This window comes from Carya illinoinensis, chromosome 16 (genome assembly GCF_018687715.1).
Source record: "Carya illinoinensis cultivar Pawnee chromosome 16, C.illinoinensisPawnee_v1, whole genome shotgun sequence".
NCBI classification, from domain to species: domain Eukaryota; kingdom Viridiplantae; phylum Streptophyta; class Magnoliopsida; order Fagales; family Juglandaceae; genus Carya; species Carya illinoinensis.
The window spans coordinates 3,267,889-3,286,476 of NC_056767.1; the positions used below are offsets into that span (position 1 = coordinate 3,267,889).

Consider the following 18,588-nt stretch of genomic DNA (forward strand, 5'->3'; position numbering starts at 1 on the left):
CAAATGCCAATTTACATGAGGTGAGAGACTTTCACATAGCATCTTGCTCTCACAATATATATATATATATATATATAAGTGTTCATAAAACTAGGCAAAGGACTTTTATTGATATACCAGGGGTAACAAAATCTATGCAACAGATTCAATATCATTCCTTAATTTGCTCTGAAAGGGTTTGGCTTGGACCTAATCTTTGTTAGAACTAGATCAACTGGACGAGATACATAAGAATCATAATTCATAAAACAAAACAAAGTTTTATTTCTGGCTTCAGAAGTGATATGATAAAAGTCTCTGGATAAGCTCACTCTCAAGGCTCCAAGCTGAACTTGCCAGGTTCTGAGTAATTCTTCTCAAGCTGCTCTACTTTGTTTATTCTGAAACCCCTGATTCTTAGTTGCTCAGGCACCGAAGCATCTTTATAATCAATATTTTCGAGCATCCAGCCTTTGTTCTGCACTGAACCTCGTACTTTTACCTGTTTAAAAAAGCTTTTGTCATTCAAAACATACATAATGCCAGGCTAAACTGGTATTCATTTCCAAACACGCAAAAAGATTGACATTGCCAACAAAATAAAAGTTCATTTAAATAACAAGAAAAAGACTCCATTTTCAGAAAACATGAGATAAATAGAAAGTAAATGGTTATGAGAGGATATGCAAATAGTGTCTTAAGTTTTGACAAAATAAACAAGTATATCTAAGAACAAATATGGGTCAGAGAAAGTAAATCTTAAATATATATGGAATTCCGAAATTTAGAACTAACCAGGTGATATTTTCTACATTAAAGGAAAATCATTTATGTTGACAAGGTAAAGAAAATAGCATCTATTTTGAAATTGTTGATGAAAAGGAAAACAAAGAACACATTAAATTTTGTCACATCGGCAAGCTGTGTCTATTTGCATTTTTCAAATCAATGTTTGCTATCAGCTTCTCTTGGCTTACCTCTGCATCTTCAACAGCATCGATGAGAAGAGCTCCATCCAAAGACAGATCCTCAAGAAAGACATTGCGGCCCTTGATAACCATACTAGAACTCTGGGAAATAATGCAATTTCCACAAACCTTCCTTTTGATTTCTGCAAAAGTTGGGCCCCATTTGGGCTGCCATGTGATTATAGGCCAGACTTCTACCTCTTGCCCATTAAACACCTGGCGTACTGGATTGGCAACTTGGACACCAGCCTAGCAGAAAGACAAAGGGAATCATAGAGAATATCACCGGTAAGGCTAAGGATAGTCATCATTTCCTACAACTTTTACCTATTTCTATCCTGTGTGATCTTTGAACTGTTACCATATTTAATCTGAAATTTAATTCTACATCATTCTCCATCAGAATGCTCCTATAGCAAAGTAAATAAACTCAAGGCAATGAACAGGTTTCAGGATACCAAAATGAAACCCACTGAATCATCCAGGTCACTGGTCCAACTGGTGAAGTTTTCTTATTATTTCGTTGTTCCGAGTACAAATTGGATGTCCTATTACCTAGTGAATAATTATTAACTTTTGGCCTTAGTCATTGGTTATATTAGGGAGCACCAAACGTGTCACTAAAGAAGGTGGCATATATTAATGAGCTCACAGGAGTGTAAAGGTTGGATGAAAATCTGGCCATATCTGGTATACAATGAACGTGTATGCCAATTGGCATGACCCTGACAACTCCTGGTATTGATGTGGAATTCATGGGGAAGAGGTCGCTTCTGAAGTGCACAGACTCTTTCAACCCTTCCAGTCTAATGTATCAATCTCAGTCACCATCACAACTCATAATGCTAAAAAAATTCTCTAAAATTAAAATATTAATTACCTTTCTAAGAATAAGGCTGTTTGCACGATAGATGGCCATTTCTCCAGAAGTTGCACTATGATTTGGATTTCCTTTTGGTACCTTCAATTAAATTCAAGCAAATAATTACAAATTAAATGAAACCACATCAAACGACTAACTTGTCTGCCTCTGATAAAAAAAAAATTAAAAATTAAAAAAAGAAAACTTCATGATTTCTTGAGAACCCCCCAGAACAGAATTCATGTAACTCCAAGGAACAACCAAAAGGGTTGTGATGATATTCTTACCTTAGAAGCATCCTCAGGGTTGTTCTTCACAGGTGCATAAGCAAGCCATGCATCCATCACCTATTCACCATAGTACAGGTATTTAGTTGACCAGGGCAACAATGATACAAATACCTTGATAGAATATGTTGCAACAATAAATAAATAAAGAGCTATTTTATAGTAGCATTACAAATACCAAGTCCCTCTAGACATCTAAGACCCATGCTTAAGGAATAGAAAATCAGATTCTGAGAGGCTTTATACATGCTAAAAATCCATTTCCTCAATCGGGAAAGCACATATTACCGTAAATCCGACCCTTGCTGAGGGAGGCAAAGTTTTTGGATAGTCTTGCATCATACACTCTAGTCGTGTTGAGGATTTAAACGAAGTCTTGCTAGCATCTTTGTATCTGGAATAAGATTGGATAGAATGGATGACATGGTAAGGCAAAATGCAGAGCTATCTCAAATTTGCAACATCAAATATATGGCTGATCACATAGATTGGAAGTGCGCTGTGGATTGTTTAACAGTTTTTCCAACACTAATTTCTATTTATGTCTGACTAAGCTATAATGGTCAGATTCCCAGCATTTAATGAACAAAATGATTCAAGAAACAATGACATTTCTCAATTGCTAGAAGATCATAACCAACAAATCAAAATTTTATAGCGTAGATTAATGTAAGATGTGACTATTCTATGTACGTCAATTAGATGAATTATTGTCACTCTACCAATGTAATAAAAAATCGAAAGCCCTCATTTTTCTATTGGCAAGCTATAATGTATCGGGAGGAAAAAATTCACAACTAAAGCAAAAATTCAAAGGGAAAAAAAAAAAAAAAACTACTACTTTTTTTGTGTGAAAAAACTCTATTACTGTAAGGAATTAAGCAAATAGTAGCATAACCAAGCAGGTAATTTGGAAATGCTACCAAAATTTAAAAGTAAATAAAGAATGTTTACTTTGGGTTAACAAACTCCTTTATAGCACCTCCTGTTTTAGTGAGCTCCTCAATGTACGGACCAAGTTCCAAAATTAACTGGGGAAAATAACATACTAATCAAGCTTAAGCATATAAATGTTCCATCAAATAGAATGAGCAACATGTCAAAACCTCAATCAAAAGAAAACAAAATCAAGAATTAAAATAATAACGTTACAAAAATTTGATGGTCCCGAAAGTTTATCATGAAATATCCATTAGAAAAGAAAGAAAGATATTGTTACGATTGGTAGTTCATCAATAAATCAGGACAAAGACATAAATCCAACTGATACAGATTCCTTTCAATCTCTCCCACATCCAGAAACAAGCCAACAAACTTCTTTTTTTTTTTTTTTTTTTTTTGATAAGTAAGAAACAAGCCAACAAACTGCACATGTGAAAAACCAAATAGGGGATAATATACCCAAAAAAAATTTGGAAAGCTATCCCCTTTCTTTAGGTACAAGAAGATTGGATCCGGCCATAAGTAGAATGCTTGACAAAATTTAAAACTTGGTTTTGCAAGATCTAACTGCAAATTTTTGCTGTTGTGACTGATCATCGACAATTTATTTTTCAGTAGAAAAAGGGCAGGAGGAAAGCAAAACCTCAAAAAAGGGGCTCAATGAACCAACTAAAACAAAGACAAATGGCTCAATTACTTGATTAGGACATAGACAAATAGGTCTGACATGTCAATTCCAAGATTAAACAAAAAACCAAGCTTTGATACCTTGTAAAAGTAAACAACCGAAAAGCTTAAGCTAGTACATGGAGAAGCCTAATAAGTACAAATACTCATAATCAAGCACACATCAGCTGACATAAAATCCAGTGTCAGTGGTAGTACAACCCTAAAACCTTTAAACATCCACACTGAGAAAGGGGAGAGAGATGGAAAAAAGGGATTAACAAGAGACTACTCATTTGTCCCATATTCAATGCTAGTCCTGAATTATGGTGCTCGTGTAACCAAATTTATGAATATGACAAGGGTAGCCATTTTCTATGGAGGTACTTTAGAGGATATATCCCACACCCTTCCCCTGCCTGATGAATGTGGTAGGAGAAATTAGAAAATTAATTGATATTTTCATCAGCAGCTGAAAAGATCAAGTGAATTTTACAATATACCTAGCAGTGCTCAGTTTAAATTTACGGATGACAATCCTTTAAAATAAAACCAGAAACGTGAGAGGACTATTAAAGGGGATAGACATCTTATTTGATGGTGGAGATGATGAGGTTGTTACAGAAGCTTACTTGGTTTATATTTCCTGGGAAAGGAGAAAAGCCAGTCTTGTCATTAACATCTCCATCAACTTGTCCAGTTGCTCTAAGCAGAGGATCAAGCTGATTGTATTCCACATTGATCACCATAGTCCTACCTGAAGCAATTTAAATTGTAAATGAATGATTAAGACCATATTTGAACGATATTCTACAGGAAAAAACACAATAAATTTTACATGTAAAATAACATGTTTTACACAGATATAAATCAATAATTTTAAGAATCTTAAATCAGATATAACCCATGCAGTGGAGGGAGGGGGCTGAACAAGTGAAGTTTCATGGACTTTAAGCATCTCTCTCTCTCTGACCATATTTGAACGATATTCTACAGGAAAAAACACAATAAATTTTACATGTAAAATAACATGTTTTACACAGATATAAATCAATAATTTTAAGAATCTTAAATCAGATATAACCCATGCAGTGGAGGGAGGGGGCTGAACAAGTGAAGTTTCATGGACTTTAAGCATCTCTCTCTCTCTCTCTCTCTCTCTCTCTAAGCATCTCTCTCTCTCTCTCTCTCTCTCTCTCTCTCTAAGCATCTCTCTCTCTCTCTCTCTCTCTCTCTCCCCTCATTTTTCCTTTTGAACTAAGAAAACATAGTCTTTTCCCTATCCTGATTTGCAAATCTGCACATCCTTAAAACGATAATATACGAAGTGCCATGACAGAGAAATTTATCCTAATAGTAATGTTTACACAAACACACATTTAAGATGTAAAATTTGAATTTTCTTTCTTGTGATTAATGGCTCAATGGCATTACTTTTGTTACTTATAAATGGAAAACAAAGTTCTTGTCAGCAAGAGACCAGCATCCACAAGCAATATTATGAAGATCAGGTAAACATCATCAGACCATGGAAACAAAATTTCCATGGACTTGATCTTGGTGAGAAATAAATTGTTGATGTGATTTTCAATTGACAAGCATGAAGAAGCCGCATGCATAGTGATTACAACTCAATAGCACTTTATTTTAAGTAGCATTGGGAAAATTCTAAATTAGTGTTCATCTGTCAACAGAATAAACATAATAGTACGCGCCTCACACAAAAGTTTCATTCAAAAAACTTACAGGTGAAGACAACATGATGCAAGTCTATAATTATGAACCACAAACAATCAAAGTAAATGTTCAAAACAATAGCAAAATACCATCAGCATGAGTAAGTTTTGTAATTCCTCCAATGGCTTCTTTTGCTCTGCGTGGCACAGCAAGAGAGTTAACATGGTATTGTCTGGTAGAACTTACACCCAAAGATGCTGGAATTGCCTACATTCAAACAAGTAAACAATGTTGAGCACATTGATTTTGAAATCAATCACGACCTGAAAAATAATAAGAATTGTCTAGACAAAACAATGAAACATTGAAGCAACAAACCTTGAACAGAAGCCCATTTGTATCTTGGAAAAACAGAACCCATCTCAAACCAGCATCATGCCTGAAATAGGCATGAAGCAATATTAAAATCATGGAAGTGCATTTTGCCAAGCCAAACTTGATATAGAAGCATATCATGGGACATTAAGATTTTATCCAGTACTATGAATTTCAAAAGCTAATTTAGGCTGTTAAACTTCAAAAAAAGAGAAAATTTTAGGAAGAAAGTTACTGTCAATGTTGAAAAAAATATTAACAACCTATTAATGTTACTTGAAATAGGAGCAAAATTCTAATTTGAATAAACAGATATTTTGAGGCTCAAATTGATATATTGATTTTTCACATATATAACAGTGACTAGCTATAGTTTCACTATTATGCAGTTGCTTTCTATTGGTTAGAATTCCGAAGGCTTTTTTAAGTGCATCAGCCAGGATGAGATGCGTGTGAAAGCACATGCATAGATCTTATATTTGTATTCAACCAAGCAGACCAAGGCAGAAGTAGAATTATAAAGTGAAACATGATATGAATCCATAACCATGCAAAAGAAATTCCTGACATTAGGTGAACTATTAATAATTACCATATTTTCAGAAGGCCGCTGGAAAAGAGAAGTGCATGCACATCACCATGGCCATGAGGTTTTGTCTAACACAAACAGAGAAGAGTTAGAGAGATTACATTGAAGTTCCAATGTTAGAGAGATTACGGAGACATCAAGATATTTTAATTTGAGGCTAAACAAATTTATCAAGTTATATTAAATGAAATGGCTACCTGAATTCTGTATTTGTTACGGGGTTCAACTGCAAGCCTAGCATCATTATCATCCAAGCATGCGACCTTTTCCTGTATTAAATGGTGAAATTAGTGCTCAACGAAGCCATTCTAAAACTTTGTTTTATTGGCATTGGGTTTCAGGGAATCAAATTCCTAACTAATCCCAATGATGCACAAGCCCTCTGCAAAGAGTTTCCCACAAGTGCACCTCAGGTAATTCAAGGGAAAATTTCCTTAGTCCGATGACCCTTAAAAAACTGTTTACAACCAAGGGTTGGAACCTTAGACCTGGAGGGAGCATATCACCAACACCAAGGCCCTTACCACTTGATCCAACACCCAGGGGTTATGAAGCCATTCTAATACCATAATGAACTTTCTCCCACAAGACATCAAAATGAGTCAAATACCTGTTTTAGAAGTTTTACTTGTGCAGGTTCCATTCCAAAATATGAATTTGATTCTAAAAGCTCTATGGTGCGTGCATGTGTGTCATCTGATGTCATTATAACGAAAGGAATACGTGTTTGACAACCACCTACAAAAATAGAAGGCAATATTTTCAGTTGAAACAAAAATGAAAATAAATAAAGTAGTTTAATACAATAATCGCCCTCATTTACTAGTCTTCATTGGCTAAGTGAGACCCAACCCAATAACCAATCACATGAGACATTAATATAGGTGAGTGGGAATGCCATGAAAGAGAAAATAAGAAATAAAGATCTCTATTCAGAGTTGGAGATAGAACCTATTAAAGAAAAGGTGAGAATGAGTCACTTAAGGTGGTTTGCCACGTGCAAAGGAGATCAATCAATGTACTGAGAAAAACTGAATTAATTCAAGTGAAAGGGGCAAGAGAGTCAACTATAAGACTAGGATAGATATAATGGAGAAAGCTCTGATTCAAAAAAAGTATGAGCTTAAAATGCCAGAGTTGCAGACAAAGATATATCCAGCTGACTGAAATTTGTTGGTGAAGGATTGATGTAGCCACCCCAAGTAGTAGATAAAGAAATCCTGCAACCCACCATAAATTTTTGGGACTAAGCTTACAGCATATAAGAGTTGAGTACAGTATCTGATATAATTTTTTCATTTGCGAGCTTTGCAAATAAGAGGACGTTAGGTATCAGCAAGGAAAAAGGTGGGACAATGGCGTTTGTCTTGACAAAATTCATAATAAGGAGATGCTAAGGAAATCGGGGGAAGCTGAAGAAGCTAATGGTGGGGAAATATGGATCCTCCCACGCTGGTCATAACTCAGATAATAAGCCTTGTTTTTGTGGTATATGGAAGAGAATAAAATGGAACTTCAGTTTGTTTCTTGAGGTATAGGATGTTTGACAGTATCAAGTGACAAAAATGAGCAATTTGGCAGAAAAACTAGAGGAGTGGGGATCATATTTGTTCACATTTACAAATGTTTTCTACTTAATTTAAATGAACTGGCTTTCAATCAACTGACTAGCAATTCTTGCAGTATCATTCCTTAAAAACGCATCATTCAATTGGTACCTTTTTATGTGGAGATGTCACAAATCTTTTGGCAGCAAATAAAAGAGATGAACCAAACAGCGGAAGAAAGATTGGAATCTGAAGTAAAAATACTTTCATTCAATCTTTTTTCCATTGGAACTTTTGGATCATATAGGGATTAGCACTTTTCTTGAAATAAATGACTTTCCAATCCTAATCTAGAAATAGCTTCTTTGGATGCTCTAAATCTGGGCAATATTCAGAAGGTGGAATATTTTAATAAAAAATCTGGGTTACTCCAAACCATTTTGTGGAGCAAAAAGCAGCCTCAAGTTTTCAACTGCTATTTTATTGTTCATTTGAGTCTGCCATATGAAGCAACTTCTCAAAGTTTTAACCAACTTGATCATACATTGTGCTGCTATTAAGTCCATGCATTCAACAGAATTCTCTGAAAGAGAAACTCTGGAGAGAAAGGAAAATATTACAGATCATTAGAAGGCATCCCAGGAGATGGTAGTGGTATGGTTTTCCTCCCAGTAGCCACCTTAAATTTTTGTGTGGTATGGTTTTATGCCACACCAACAAAAGTTTCAGAGTTAATTTGTCCTCTCAAAACCTAAATTTTCTGCTGATATTTTTTGCTGTGAAGTATAAATAGAATCAATAGCAAATAGTCCTTAGAAAATCATGAAAAACTGAAAATAAATAACCAAGATAACATTCTAAGCACATTCTCCCGATATTGCATCACAATTTCCATTGGGAGGTGACAGACCTTGTACGAGTCTACAGCTAGCTTCTTGAAGAGCCAGAATAGACTCAATGTAATTCTGTAAGAAACATGTCCCTGAGGCCGTTTCTGCTGAAAGAGCCACCTGCAAGTTGGAAAGACAGTGGGCGAAGATGTTGGCACCAATATTGATCACAATAAATATCCGGCTATCTGCTAATAGTTCACATGGACACTGTCTTCTTTCCTTTTTGTTCTTGTCATGGATGCCATGAGTAGAATGATTGAAGCGGTGGTGGAAGGAAGCTTCTTTTCGGGTTTTGGGGTGGGCAATGAGTCATGGAGTAGCTTAAAAGTCTAACATCTCCTTTTTGCCGACGACACTTTAGTTTTTAGTGAGGCCAATCAACAACATCTTCAGTCTTTGAGAGCTCTTTCGTTATGTTTTGAAGCTGTTTCAGACCTTAAAATTAATTTAGCCAAGTCTGAAATTGTTCCGGTGGGCTTCATTTCGAATATTTCAAATTTGGCTAATATTTTGGGGTGTAAGATATCTTTGTTTCCATTGAGGTATCTTGGTCTTCCCTTGGGTGCTCCTCACAAATCTGTTATGATATGGGATGGGGTGATAGAGAAGATTGAGAGGAGGTTATCTAGTTGAAAAAAGTTATATTTGTCTAAAGGGGGTAGATCTAAAGGGGGTAGAATCACTTTGATAAAGAGCACGTTGTCTAATCTTCCTACATATTTCCTTTCTCTCTTCCCTTTGCCGGCTGGGGTAGCAATTAAAATTGAGAAGATTTTTAGGCATTTCTTGTTTTGTGTGTGTGTGAGTGTGTTGTGGTGTTTTTTTTTTTTTTTTTTGGGGGGGGGGGGGGGGGGGGGGGGGGGGGGGGGGGGGGGGGGGGGGGGGGGGGTGGTTTGTTGTTTAAAGGTGAGGAAAGGAAGTTTTACTTGGTGAGTTGGGATAAGGTATGTCAACCAGTTTCTAGTGGAGGTTTGGGAGTACGAAACTTGAGGCTCTATAACAAAGCTCTTCTTGGAAAATGGTTATGGAGATATCATATAGAGAGGGATGCATTATGGAAAAATGTGATAGATGTTAAATACGGGAGAATGTGGGGGAGTTGGTGTTCTAATGAAGTAAGAGGAGCATATGGTATGGGATTGTGGAAGTCCATTCGAATGGGTTGGGGGGAGTTTATTAATCATGTCAAATTTAAGGTGGGGGATGGATCGAGGATACATTTTTGGCAGGACATTTGGTTTGGCAATTCAGCACTCAAGAATGTCTTCCCTTCACTCTTTAGGATCGCAAGGCACCAAGATGCAGCAGTGGCTGATTCCTTTCCTTTTTTGAATAATAGTCCTCAATGGAATGCTGGAAATGTGCATGACTAGGAAGTGAATGTAATCTTTGATTTTTGGTAGATTATATGAGTTGAAGATTGTTCAAGGTAGGGAGGATAGCTTGCCGTGGATTCATGCAGAAAATTTCGGGTTTTCGGTTCATTCCTATTACAAGGTGCTCACCTGTCAAGGTGTTGATGACTATCCTTGGAAAAGCATTTGGAAAGTTAAGGTGCCTAGCAAGGTGGCTTTCTTCTGTTGGCTAGTGTCTCTTGATAAAATTTTGACCACAGAAAATTTATGTAAGCGTGGACTTTGCATCGTAGATTGGTGTTCCATGTGCAAGAAAAATGGTGAATCAGTAAACCACCTATTTCTTCCTCGTGAGGTGGCTAAGATTTTGTGGAACGATATTTTTGGTAGAATGGATATAGTTTGAGTGATTCCTAAGCAGGTGGTGGATCTACTTGCTTGTTGGAGAGGTGCAGAGGGGAGACAACGTATTGCCACCATTTGGAAAATGATTCCTTTGTGCTTGATGTGGTGTTTATGCCTGGAGAGGAACGGGAGGTGCTTTGAAGATAGAAAACATTCGATGTGAGAAATTAGGAAATTTTTCTTTAATACTTTATGTTTGTGGGTAAGGCTATTGTAATGAATGGTGAAGAATTTTTGGATTAAATTTAGTCTTTTCTGTAATCTTTAGTTAGTTTATGTAGGTATTTCCTCTTGTATAGCTCCTATGTACTTGGGCTATGCCTATTCTTGGGAATAAATCTCTTATTAATTATCAAAAAAATATTGATCACAATAAATGTTTGTCATATTAACTATGAGATCCAAATTTCTTTTTAAGGTTGCATGTGTCTACTAATCCAGCAATGGGATAGATTACACAAATAGACATACGAGCAACAAAATTTGAATATAAATAAAGATCACAATATGCCAGCCTTGACTGATTTCAAGGGAGTATTGTGTCAAGAAACATGCATACCAATGAGAAAAAAACACATTTATAAGAATTTTAAATTGCTGGAAATTGGGACTAGAACGAAAGAAAATTTGGAAACATAATAAGACATAATAAAATACAGATCAATGGATTATAAGTGAGAGATAATGATTGAATACATTACAAACAAAATATGTTAAAAAGAAGACAATTCAAGCTCAAAGAAAGGCAATTGATGGTCAAGGAAAAATTTTATAGAATACGTTGGTTGTCTAGATTGATGAAATATTAGAACCTTATGATCCACCAAAAAAACTAAATGCATATATAATGAAGGAATAGTTACCTTTATTCCATTGTATCCCAAACGTTCCCCAAGCCCTCCTGCAACAAGGACGAATGCAGCCTTCTGGGCTTCTCTGATCCCTGCCTCCTCAAAATTGATAAAGTCTTCATCACCAAAAGTCAAAACCTCACCTTTCGGAACCTGAAAAATTATTTTCTCATGCATTATTCAAGATTTATTGTTCTGTTGAAAAAGAGAGACTGACAGGCTTAGCACATCGAGCATGAATGGATGAAGTGGTCAAGATTGAGGATGCAGGGTATTGTCCCATCAAACAGAAGCCATACATATGAACGGGGTTACTTTATGTACTCAAAGTAATTACATTCTTCATTGTTGATATGAACGGGATTACTTTATGTACTCAAAGTAATTACATTCTTCATTGTTGACTAAGTTAACTCATAAATAATAACTTGTAGCCTTGTTTGGTTACACAAATAAGATGAGATGAGAAATTTATGAATAGTAGTGAGATAGTTTGTGAATGGTAGTGAAATGGTTTGAGTTAAGATATTTTATGGAGTTTTGAAAAATGAGAGAGAAAAAGTTGAAAAAATTATTATAAAGTTAAAATATTGTTAGAATATAATTTTTTAATATATATATATATATATTTTGGATTTAAAAAAATTAGAATTATTTTTTATATTTTGTTTGGAAGTTTGGGAAAGTTTTAATGATTAGATAAAAAAGTTGAAAATTTAAAAATTTGAAATTGATTGGATGGTGTTTAGATGTTGAGATCAAATGGGATGGGATGAGATGGGGAGATCATCTGTGAAACCAAACAGGGCCGCATAACTGACTCTTGATTTTGACAAACATCAAAAAATAGTTTTCAGGGGTAATTACACTTTGCACCCTGAACTACCACTCTTATTCCAAGGTGAACTTCAACTATAAAAAGTAGAAATGTGCTCCCCAAACAACTGAAACATTGGGGGTTCGGTTGCAGCTTTTCTCTTTGGGTGCTCATACCTAACAAACTAATTGAAATGCTGCAATGAGCACCTCCAGTAAGCTATGAGTAGTTGTGTCACATAACCTACGTTTTTATCCATCCTAATGGTTATACATTATCTAAGGGTGCACATTGCATCCGTTTAGTAGTTTAGTGGGCAGATTGCAAAATGCTAAAGTTTCACAATGAAAACTCAAAGCCGACTGGCACTACAAGGGAGGGTGCAATTATCAAACCAAGCAAATGATGAGAGAGAGAAGTGACAGTGTACAGGCATGGCCAAGATTAAGTTCCCATATATTCCAAGGGGCTGTCAGGGAAATCCAAAAGCTATTTAACTAAGAAAAGCTGACCAGTATGTCAAATTGTTTGGTAAAGACACAAGTGCTCTAAGAAATGTGCCATGATCTAGGAGTAACCAAAAGATCCCATTCTTTGGGTCCCACAAAGAAAGGAGTGTTTGAAGTAAAGGCTTTCTACAATATGTCATTTCCTGATTGCTCTTATTTTCCTAGGATGATTATTTGGCAAAATAAGGCACCCCTGAGAGCAAAATGTTTTGAAGCAATTGTGTTAGGGACGATTCTTACCTTGAATGATGTGAGCAAGCGTCAAGTTGTAGTAATTGATGATTGGCGGTGTATTTGTAAATGGATGGGGGAAACAATAGATCAACTTTTATCTCATTGCAGGGAAGCTAGTACTATATATAAGACAATCTTTGGGCTATTTGGGATAGATTTGGTAATGTCTACCCGAGTGGTAGATACCCTAGCATGTTGGAAGGAACAGTTCAGTAGTCAGTGCACATTATTGTGGAAAATGATCGTCTTGTTTAATGTGGTCTGTTTGTGGGGAGAGAAATGCATGTGGGTATGAAGACTATGAGAAGTCGGTGATGGACCTAAAGAAGCTCTTTCAAAACACCCTGTATCATTTGATAGTGGTCCACAACAGTGTCACTGTTTCTATTTCTAGCTTCCGAGATTTTCTAGATCCGTTTTTATTACATCTTAATTATTAAAAAAAATCAATTAATGATGGTTATACTCACAAGCTAATTGAATGCAATCTTGTCACTCATCGGGATTCCCAAATGACCTCAAGTCTGAGAAGTGAGTTCAAACCACAAGTGCCACAGGTGGACAGGGTTTATAGACAGACACAAAAAGTAAAAATAATGCCTCAAAACATAAGACTGAGTGCAAGGCGTGGCAATTCAAGCAAGCAACCAATATTTGAAGTGGAGTTTGAAGTAATAGAATTCCAGTTTATTGAGACGTCAAAAATGATATTTCTATTAGTAAGATGCATTTATGTCATGTAGAAACTAGTTTACGAGAATAAATGCCAGTAATTTGTGCCTTTTTATGTTGAAGACCTCATGAAATGTAAGATAATCCTATGTCATAATCGAGTATAAAACATATATTGACTTACTGAAGGTGTGAAGCCATCAAAAGGGTTCTTTCCTGCTTGTGAATCTGCTAAGAGCTGTCTGGCAGATTTAACATAGGATGCCAATCCCCCAGGATAGCTTGAATTAAGCCGATCCACCTGTAATAAAATTGAAATTAGAAGAAGAATGGAAAGCCACGTATTGAGTTTAAAATTGATCAGGGCCATTGTTAAAGATCAGTCCAGAAAGCAATAAGAGAGCTTAGCGGAGAAAAGAATGGATTAAATTAGAACCTCTTTTGAAGGACGAAAAAGAAGGTTCGCACTTCACTCACGAACCAGGCGTTGCTGTTTATAGATCAAATTGCCAACGCATCTTCTCAGTCTTCCATTCTACCTAAATGTTCCAAGTTCTTACTCTCGGTTACTCTCCAACGCAACATATTCCTTTTATTCATGCTATAGTTAAAATTCACCCAATTCTAAGTCTTCAAAACCAGATTCATTTGAAACTAAAACTCAACAGTATTCCTCTTATTAAACACACTTTTACGCAGATTCGTGGACTATACTTTTAAAATGTACTTGAATTAGGATATAAAGAAATAGAACAAGATATTTCAAACCAGGACTCCTCCAATTCCGCTCGAAAATGTCAGTATCAATTCCAAAAGAATTCACATACTATTAACCAGATAGAGAAGGAAAAAATTCATAGTTTTTGAACAAATCCTACAGGAAAGAACCGAAATCTCCATTGAATCCAAAATGCTAAGACATAAGCAATAAAAGACACAGGTACCTGATCGAAAAAACCTTTCTTTTCCTCGTCATCGACACCGGGGTCAGCCCAATGCTCAAACAAATGACTCTGCCCCATCTCCAACAGCACCTTCGCCAGCTCAATCTGCCTCACACCACCACCATTACCAAATCAAAACCAACCAAAAATATAACGAAAAATACACTCCAAAACATTCAGATAACCATGTGGCATACGGACCTGTCCAGAGGAGAGGAGTTGGAGGTTCTTGTGCAAATTAGGAGCAGAGGAGGCGAAATCCGCGTTGATGCCGAGCCTGGAGAGGGTGTCGGCGGTGGATTCAATGGCAGTGGAAGACATAGCTGCTCGGTTCGGATCCAAAAGCAGAGAGAGAAAGAGAGAGAGAGAGAGAGAGGATGAAAGATGTTTCAAATGAATATATGGGAGTTGTAGTAGTAGTAGTAGGACTCTGTTTCTACGTAAACATTAGAAGAGAAAGATGAAAGGCGTTGCGTGCGATGTGGATCTGAGACAAGACACCTAAACTAGTTAACGAAACAGAAATACTATTACTAGGATAGGAGACCACTTTTTTTTTTTTTTAGTTCTTTATTTGGTAAAAATTTTCATGAAGTATATGTTAAATTTTGATAAGTAAAAACTTATCCATCTGTCTATTTTTTTTATCATCTTCTCATAATTATATGATATGGTATTAGATAATAGATTCATAAGTAAAATATAATAAATAATCTCTAATCATTTAATATCACGTTATGAAATGATAAGAGAATTATAAGAATTAAGATAATAATTAACATTACTCAAATTTTAAAAACTTTTTTGAAATTATGTTTTAGAAAAATAGAAAAAATTTTGTATAAAAATATATTTTTTAAAATAAATAGTATATTAAAGTTTGTGAGAGTTGATACGATATTAAAAAGTTGTTTGAATATAATTTTTAAAAATTACTTTTTATTTTTGAGTTTGTAAAATTATATTAATTTTTGTATTTAAATAATGATGAAGTGATAACTATATGAAAATTTGAAATATAAAAAATTTATTATATTTTAGTGATGTTTGAAAATAAAACTATCAGAAAAGTTTAAAGATATTAACAAACTTTAAACGTCTTCAAGATTCTTTATATTCATGCACCAAGACGAACAAAAGATCTTTCCAGCTGAGTTGAAAGAAATTCTTCTAAACTAAAAGGTTCTCTAACGTTGAAAAAAGCATTTTCTGTTAATTTAACACCGTTAATCTTTTTTTTTTTTTTAAATTATCTTCTTTTTTTTTAAATATTTATCTAGTATGTTAAAAAAACAAATGATAATTTCATAATGATTTTGAAGAATCTCCTCGAAGTAAAAGAGAACTTTATCCAACCAAAACATGATCTCATCTTTATAGCTTCTCCCTTTTGCCATACTCACGTGTAAACAATCCGATATGTAAAATGTATCATTTAAATAGAATATATATATATATATATTATTCTGAATGTAAACAAGTTTTTACTTTTAGTATGCTGTGCTTTCAAAAGACCATTAGGTGGGTGGTGATTCTGAAGCTGCAATCAGTTGGTGGAATTCTTTGTTCCTGTTTAAACAGACTTAGTTATCCCATCAATCCATTTCCTTTAAGACCTACTCCATGTAAAATGCCTCCTTAGTCCTTAGTAGTGACCGTTCAACCAAGGTTGGAGGGATTGAGCATATGCATAGCCACCTTTTTGCATATTCTCGATATGAATCATTGCTCTTCTAGTTTTGTGGAAAAGATTGTTGCAGACACAAAGGCTGTCTTTTTGGATGTTGCATATGGTTAGTGTCTTTCCCCTCCTATCGCTTTTGATGAGTTCTGTCAAATATGGCAGATTTTATCCAGCTTTGAAATGTCCCCTCAGACCTTTTTCATTAAAGAATGCAACCCAGAAGATTCGTTTATTATGTTATTTTGCAAGATAATGACTTACTGACTGCATTAACTATTTTTATATCGAGAAAAAGACACAGTACAACAGGATAACATTTTATACAAAATAAAAATTCTTCCTCGAAGGAAATTTTGCTTTTTACATCGACATTATCCTGGCTTTGTTGTATATTTGAAAACAGATGTTGTGAGAAATGCAAGTTTTTCTGATACATTGTCAGACCCAACAAGAAACTGGCTTTAAGTTGTTTTCCTTGCCATTTTTCTGCAATCTAATCGATCATTGTGCATCTTGAGGTTGGTCATCGTTGTCATTAAATAGAATCCTTGGCTTCCCCATGCTGAAGTTGAGGACCTTTGCGTTCATGTTGTATTTGATTTCCCCGTCATAGAGCAGCTTTCTTATGTAATGCTCTATGTCTGAACCAATCAGACGAAGTGTGTATTCCGTCAGAGGGGCACCCTGAATACACAAGAAATGTTCAAATCAACAAGACAAAACAGGCTTACACAAACATTAAGTGGAACAGCCCTTGTCCAAAGTTAAATTCATACCATAAAGATAGCAGTGGGCTCGAGAGAGTGGCATAGATGTTGGGATCTGAAGACTCAAATTTGAAAAGGTCGACTATGTTTAGATGTGATTACATCATTTTTGACATTTAACAGTCCCAACTTTGATAGGTGGTGGCAGTGCTTAAATGTGTAATCAGTAATCTGGTGCCATGCCAGTATATAGCAACTTGGTGCAAATGGGTATTAAACCAATACTCACCGGAAAAATTTAAACTAATGAGAAGAGTTTAGTTTAATTGTTTTTGTTATATTCTAATATTCTTACTCACGTTTGGGCTAAACTCCCCTTAATAAGTGAGCCCAAAACCACCAATTATTACAAAAGTTTAAGTTGATGAGAGTGGGTGATGCATGTTTGTTGTCTGTCATAGAGAGTGTCTCTGATTTTTCCTATCCCCATGAAAACAATTGAGATTTTTATGCCCGCATTCCACAGTTGAGAAAGCAGCAGGAATTTTTCTGAACAACAATATTAGGCCACATCAATCCTTATAAGAATTCTCTATGAAACGTCTTAAACTGCCCTGCTACCAAATTAGAATTCGAATGCAGGCATGGGCATACAAGTCTGGCTAAGTAATGATCACCAGTAGCAGCAACTCCCAACTAGAAGGTAATAGGAATGATAACAACAAAGGAACTCATGGCAGCTCAGATGTGTGTGAGAAAAATTATTACCTCATAGTGATCCACAAGCTCCTGGAAGTACGCAAAAACCTTACTGCAAGTCTCAGGGGTCCACACAAACTCATCCGAGGGATCAAGAAGCATTGTAAGTTTGTCCATCTGGGTTTGATCAAACTCCCAGGTTTCAGGATCAATATATGCTGCAAAAATCCTAACGTGCCGGGTGACACTGCTCAGCCACTGTCCTCCATATTCTCTACTCATATTCTTGCTCTTTACATTCACTTGTGGTTCCACTGGTCTTGGTTGTTTTCCTGGTATCTTCACTTTCTCTTGTTCTTGTTCTTCTACCTTCACTTCTTGTGATTCTTTTACTTCAGCTTGCTGCTGAGCTGAAACAGAAAATGCCTTCCTCTTTCTTAGTTCTCTTTTCCCTCCAACCAAACCCAGCATAGAGAACTTTGTGCAGGCCATGTAAGAAGAAATTGCTGCCATGATCGACTGTTGTAATTAAAGGTTCTGGTGTACAAGTTTCTGTAACTTTTTTTTTCTTCTTCGTGGTTTTCCTGGTTGCTGCTTTCGAGTACCAACATTTTGAGAAATTCACTGCGCCAGTAGGTTTAGATCCATATACTTTGTGGATAAGATATCTTGTTTTTATTGGACGAGTGAGTTTGTGGTTAAGCTACAAAGGAACAAGGAAAATTGTCTCCCATCAAATGGACTGCTGTTTGTCTCGATAATCTCCACCGTTGATTTCTGTACAACGCAGATAGACGTGAATTTGACAACTGTTGGCACGCTAACTTTGCTTATAGCAATCCCTTGAATCTGAGGCCTATGAGCATCACCTAATAGACAGCAGCTGTGCGTTCTAACCATGAATGGTTTATCTCCGTCAATGACCT

At 35.7% G+C, this 18,588-nt stretch overlaps 2 protein-coding genes across 3 annotated transcripts; both read right to left on the reverse strand.

Annotated features, from left to right (window-relative positions):
- Nucleotides 1-79: 79 nt before the first annotated feature.
- LOC122299491 (UDP-sugar pyrophosphorylase-like) lies at nt 80-15,058 on the reverse strand. 2 transcript variants are annotated; one of them, XM_043109830.1, is made up of 17 exons: nt 14,774-15,058; nt 14,573-14,677; nt 13,813-13,929; nt 11,409-11,549; nt 8,758-8,902; nt 6,956-7,083; nt 6,543-6,614; nt 6,349-6,413; nt 5,760-5,820; nt 5,531-5,648; nt 4,337-4,461; nt 3,051-3,127; nt 2,385-2,490; nt 2,097-2,156; nt 1,828-1,908; nt 957-1,196; nt 80-481 (listed from the first exon to the last, which is right to left on the reverse strand). In XM_043109830.1, exons 1-17 carry the CDS (start codon nt 14,891-14,893, stop codon nt 314-316), a joined length of 1,929 nt encoding a protein of 642 aa, XP_042965764.1. In that variant the 5' UTR covers nt 14,894-15,058; the 3' UTR covers nt 80-313. The 2 variants fall into 2 exon arrangements, with proteins under 2 accessions (XP_042965764.1, XP_042965766.1); XM_043109832.1 differs by having other exon boundaries at nt 8,803-8,902; nt 14,774-15,056.
- Nucleotides 15,059-16,509: 1,451 nt separating this feature from the next.
- Nucleotides 16,510-18,293, reverse strand: LOC122299493 (NAD(P)H-quinone oxidoreductase subunit M, chloroplastic). The gene is made up of 2 exons (XM_043109834.1): nt 17,732-18,293; nt 16,510-16,940 (listed from the first exon to the last, which is right to left on the reverse strand). The coding sequence occupies exons 1-2, from the start codon at nt 18,173-18,175 to the stop codon at nt 16,758-16,760; spliced, it is 627 nt and encodes a 208-aa protein (XP_042965768.1). The 5' UTR covers nt 18,176-18,293; the 3' UTR covers nt 16,510-16,757.
- Between the last annotated feature and the right edge of the window lie 295 nt (nt 18,294-18,588).

What these genes read in the sequence shown, in the direction of transcription:
- LOC122299491 (XM_043109830.1), bottom strand. Translation starts at nt 14,893, where the DNA reads ATGTCTTCCACTGCCATTGAATCCACCGCCGACACCCTCTCCAGGCTC. An exon ending in TGGGATACAATGGAATAAAG is followed by an intron (nt 8,903 to 11,408) that starts GTAACTATTCCT and finishes TCCAACTTGCAG; the next exon opens with GTGGCTCTTTCAGCAGAAAC. An exon ending in ACCCTGAGGATGCTTCTAAG is followed by an intron (nt 1,909 to 2,096) that starts GTAAGAATATCA and finishes ATTTAATTGAAG; the next exon opens with GTACCAAAAGGAAATCCAAA.
- LOC122299493 (XM_043109834.1), bottom strand. Translation starts at nt 18,175, where the DNA reads ATGGCAGCAATTTCTTCTTACATGGCCTGCACAAAGTTCTCTATGCTG. An exon ending in AGCTTGTGGATCACTATGAG is followed by an intron (nt 16,941 to 17,731) that starts GTAATAATTTTT and finishes TTGTGTATTCAG; the next exon opens with GGTGCCCCTCTGACGGAATA.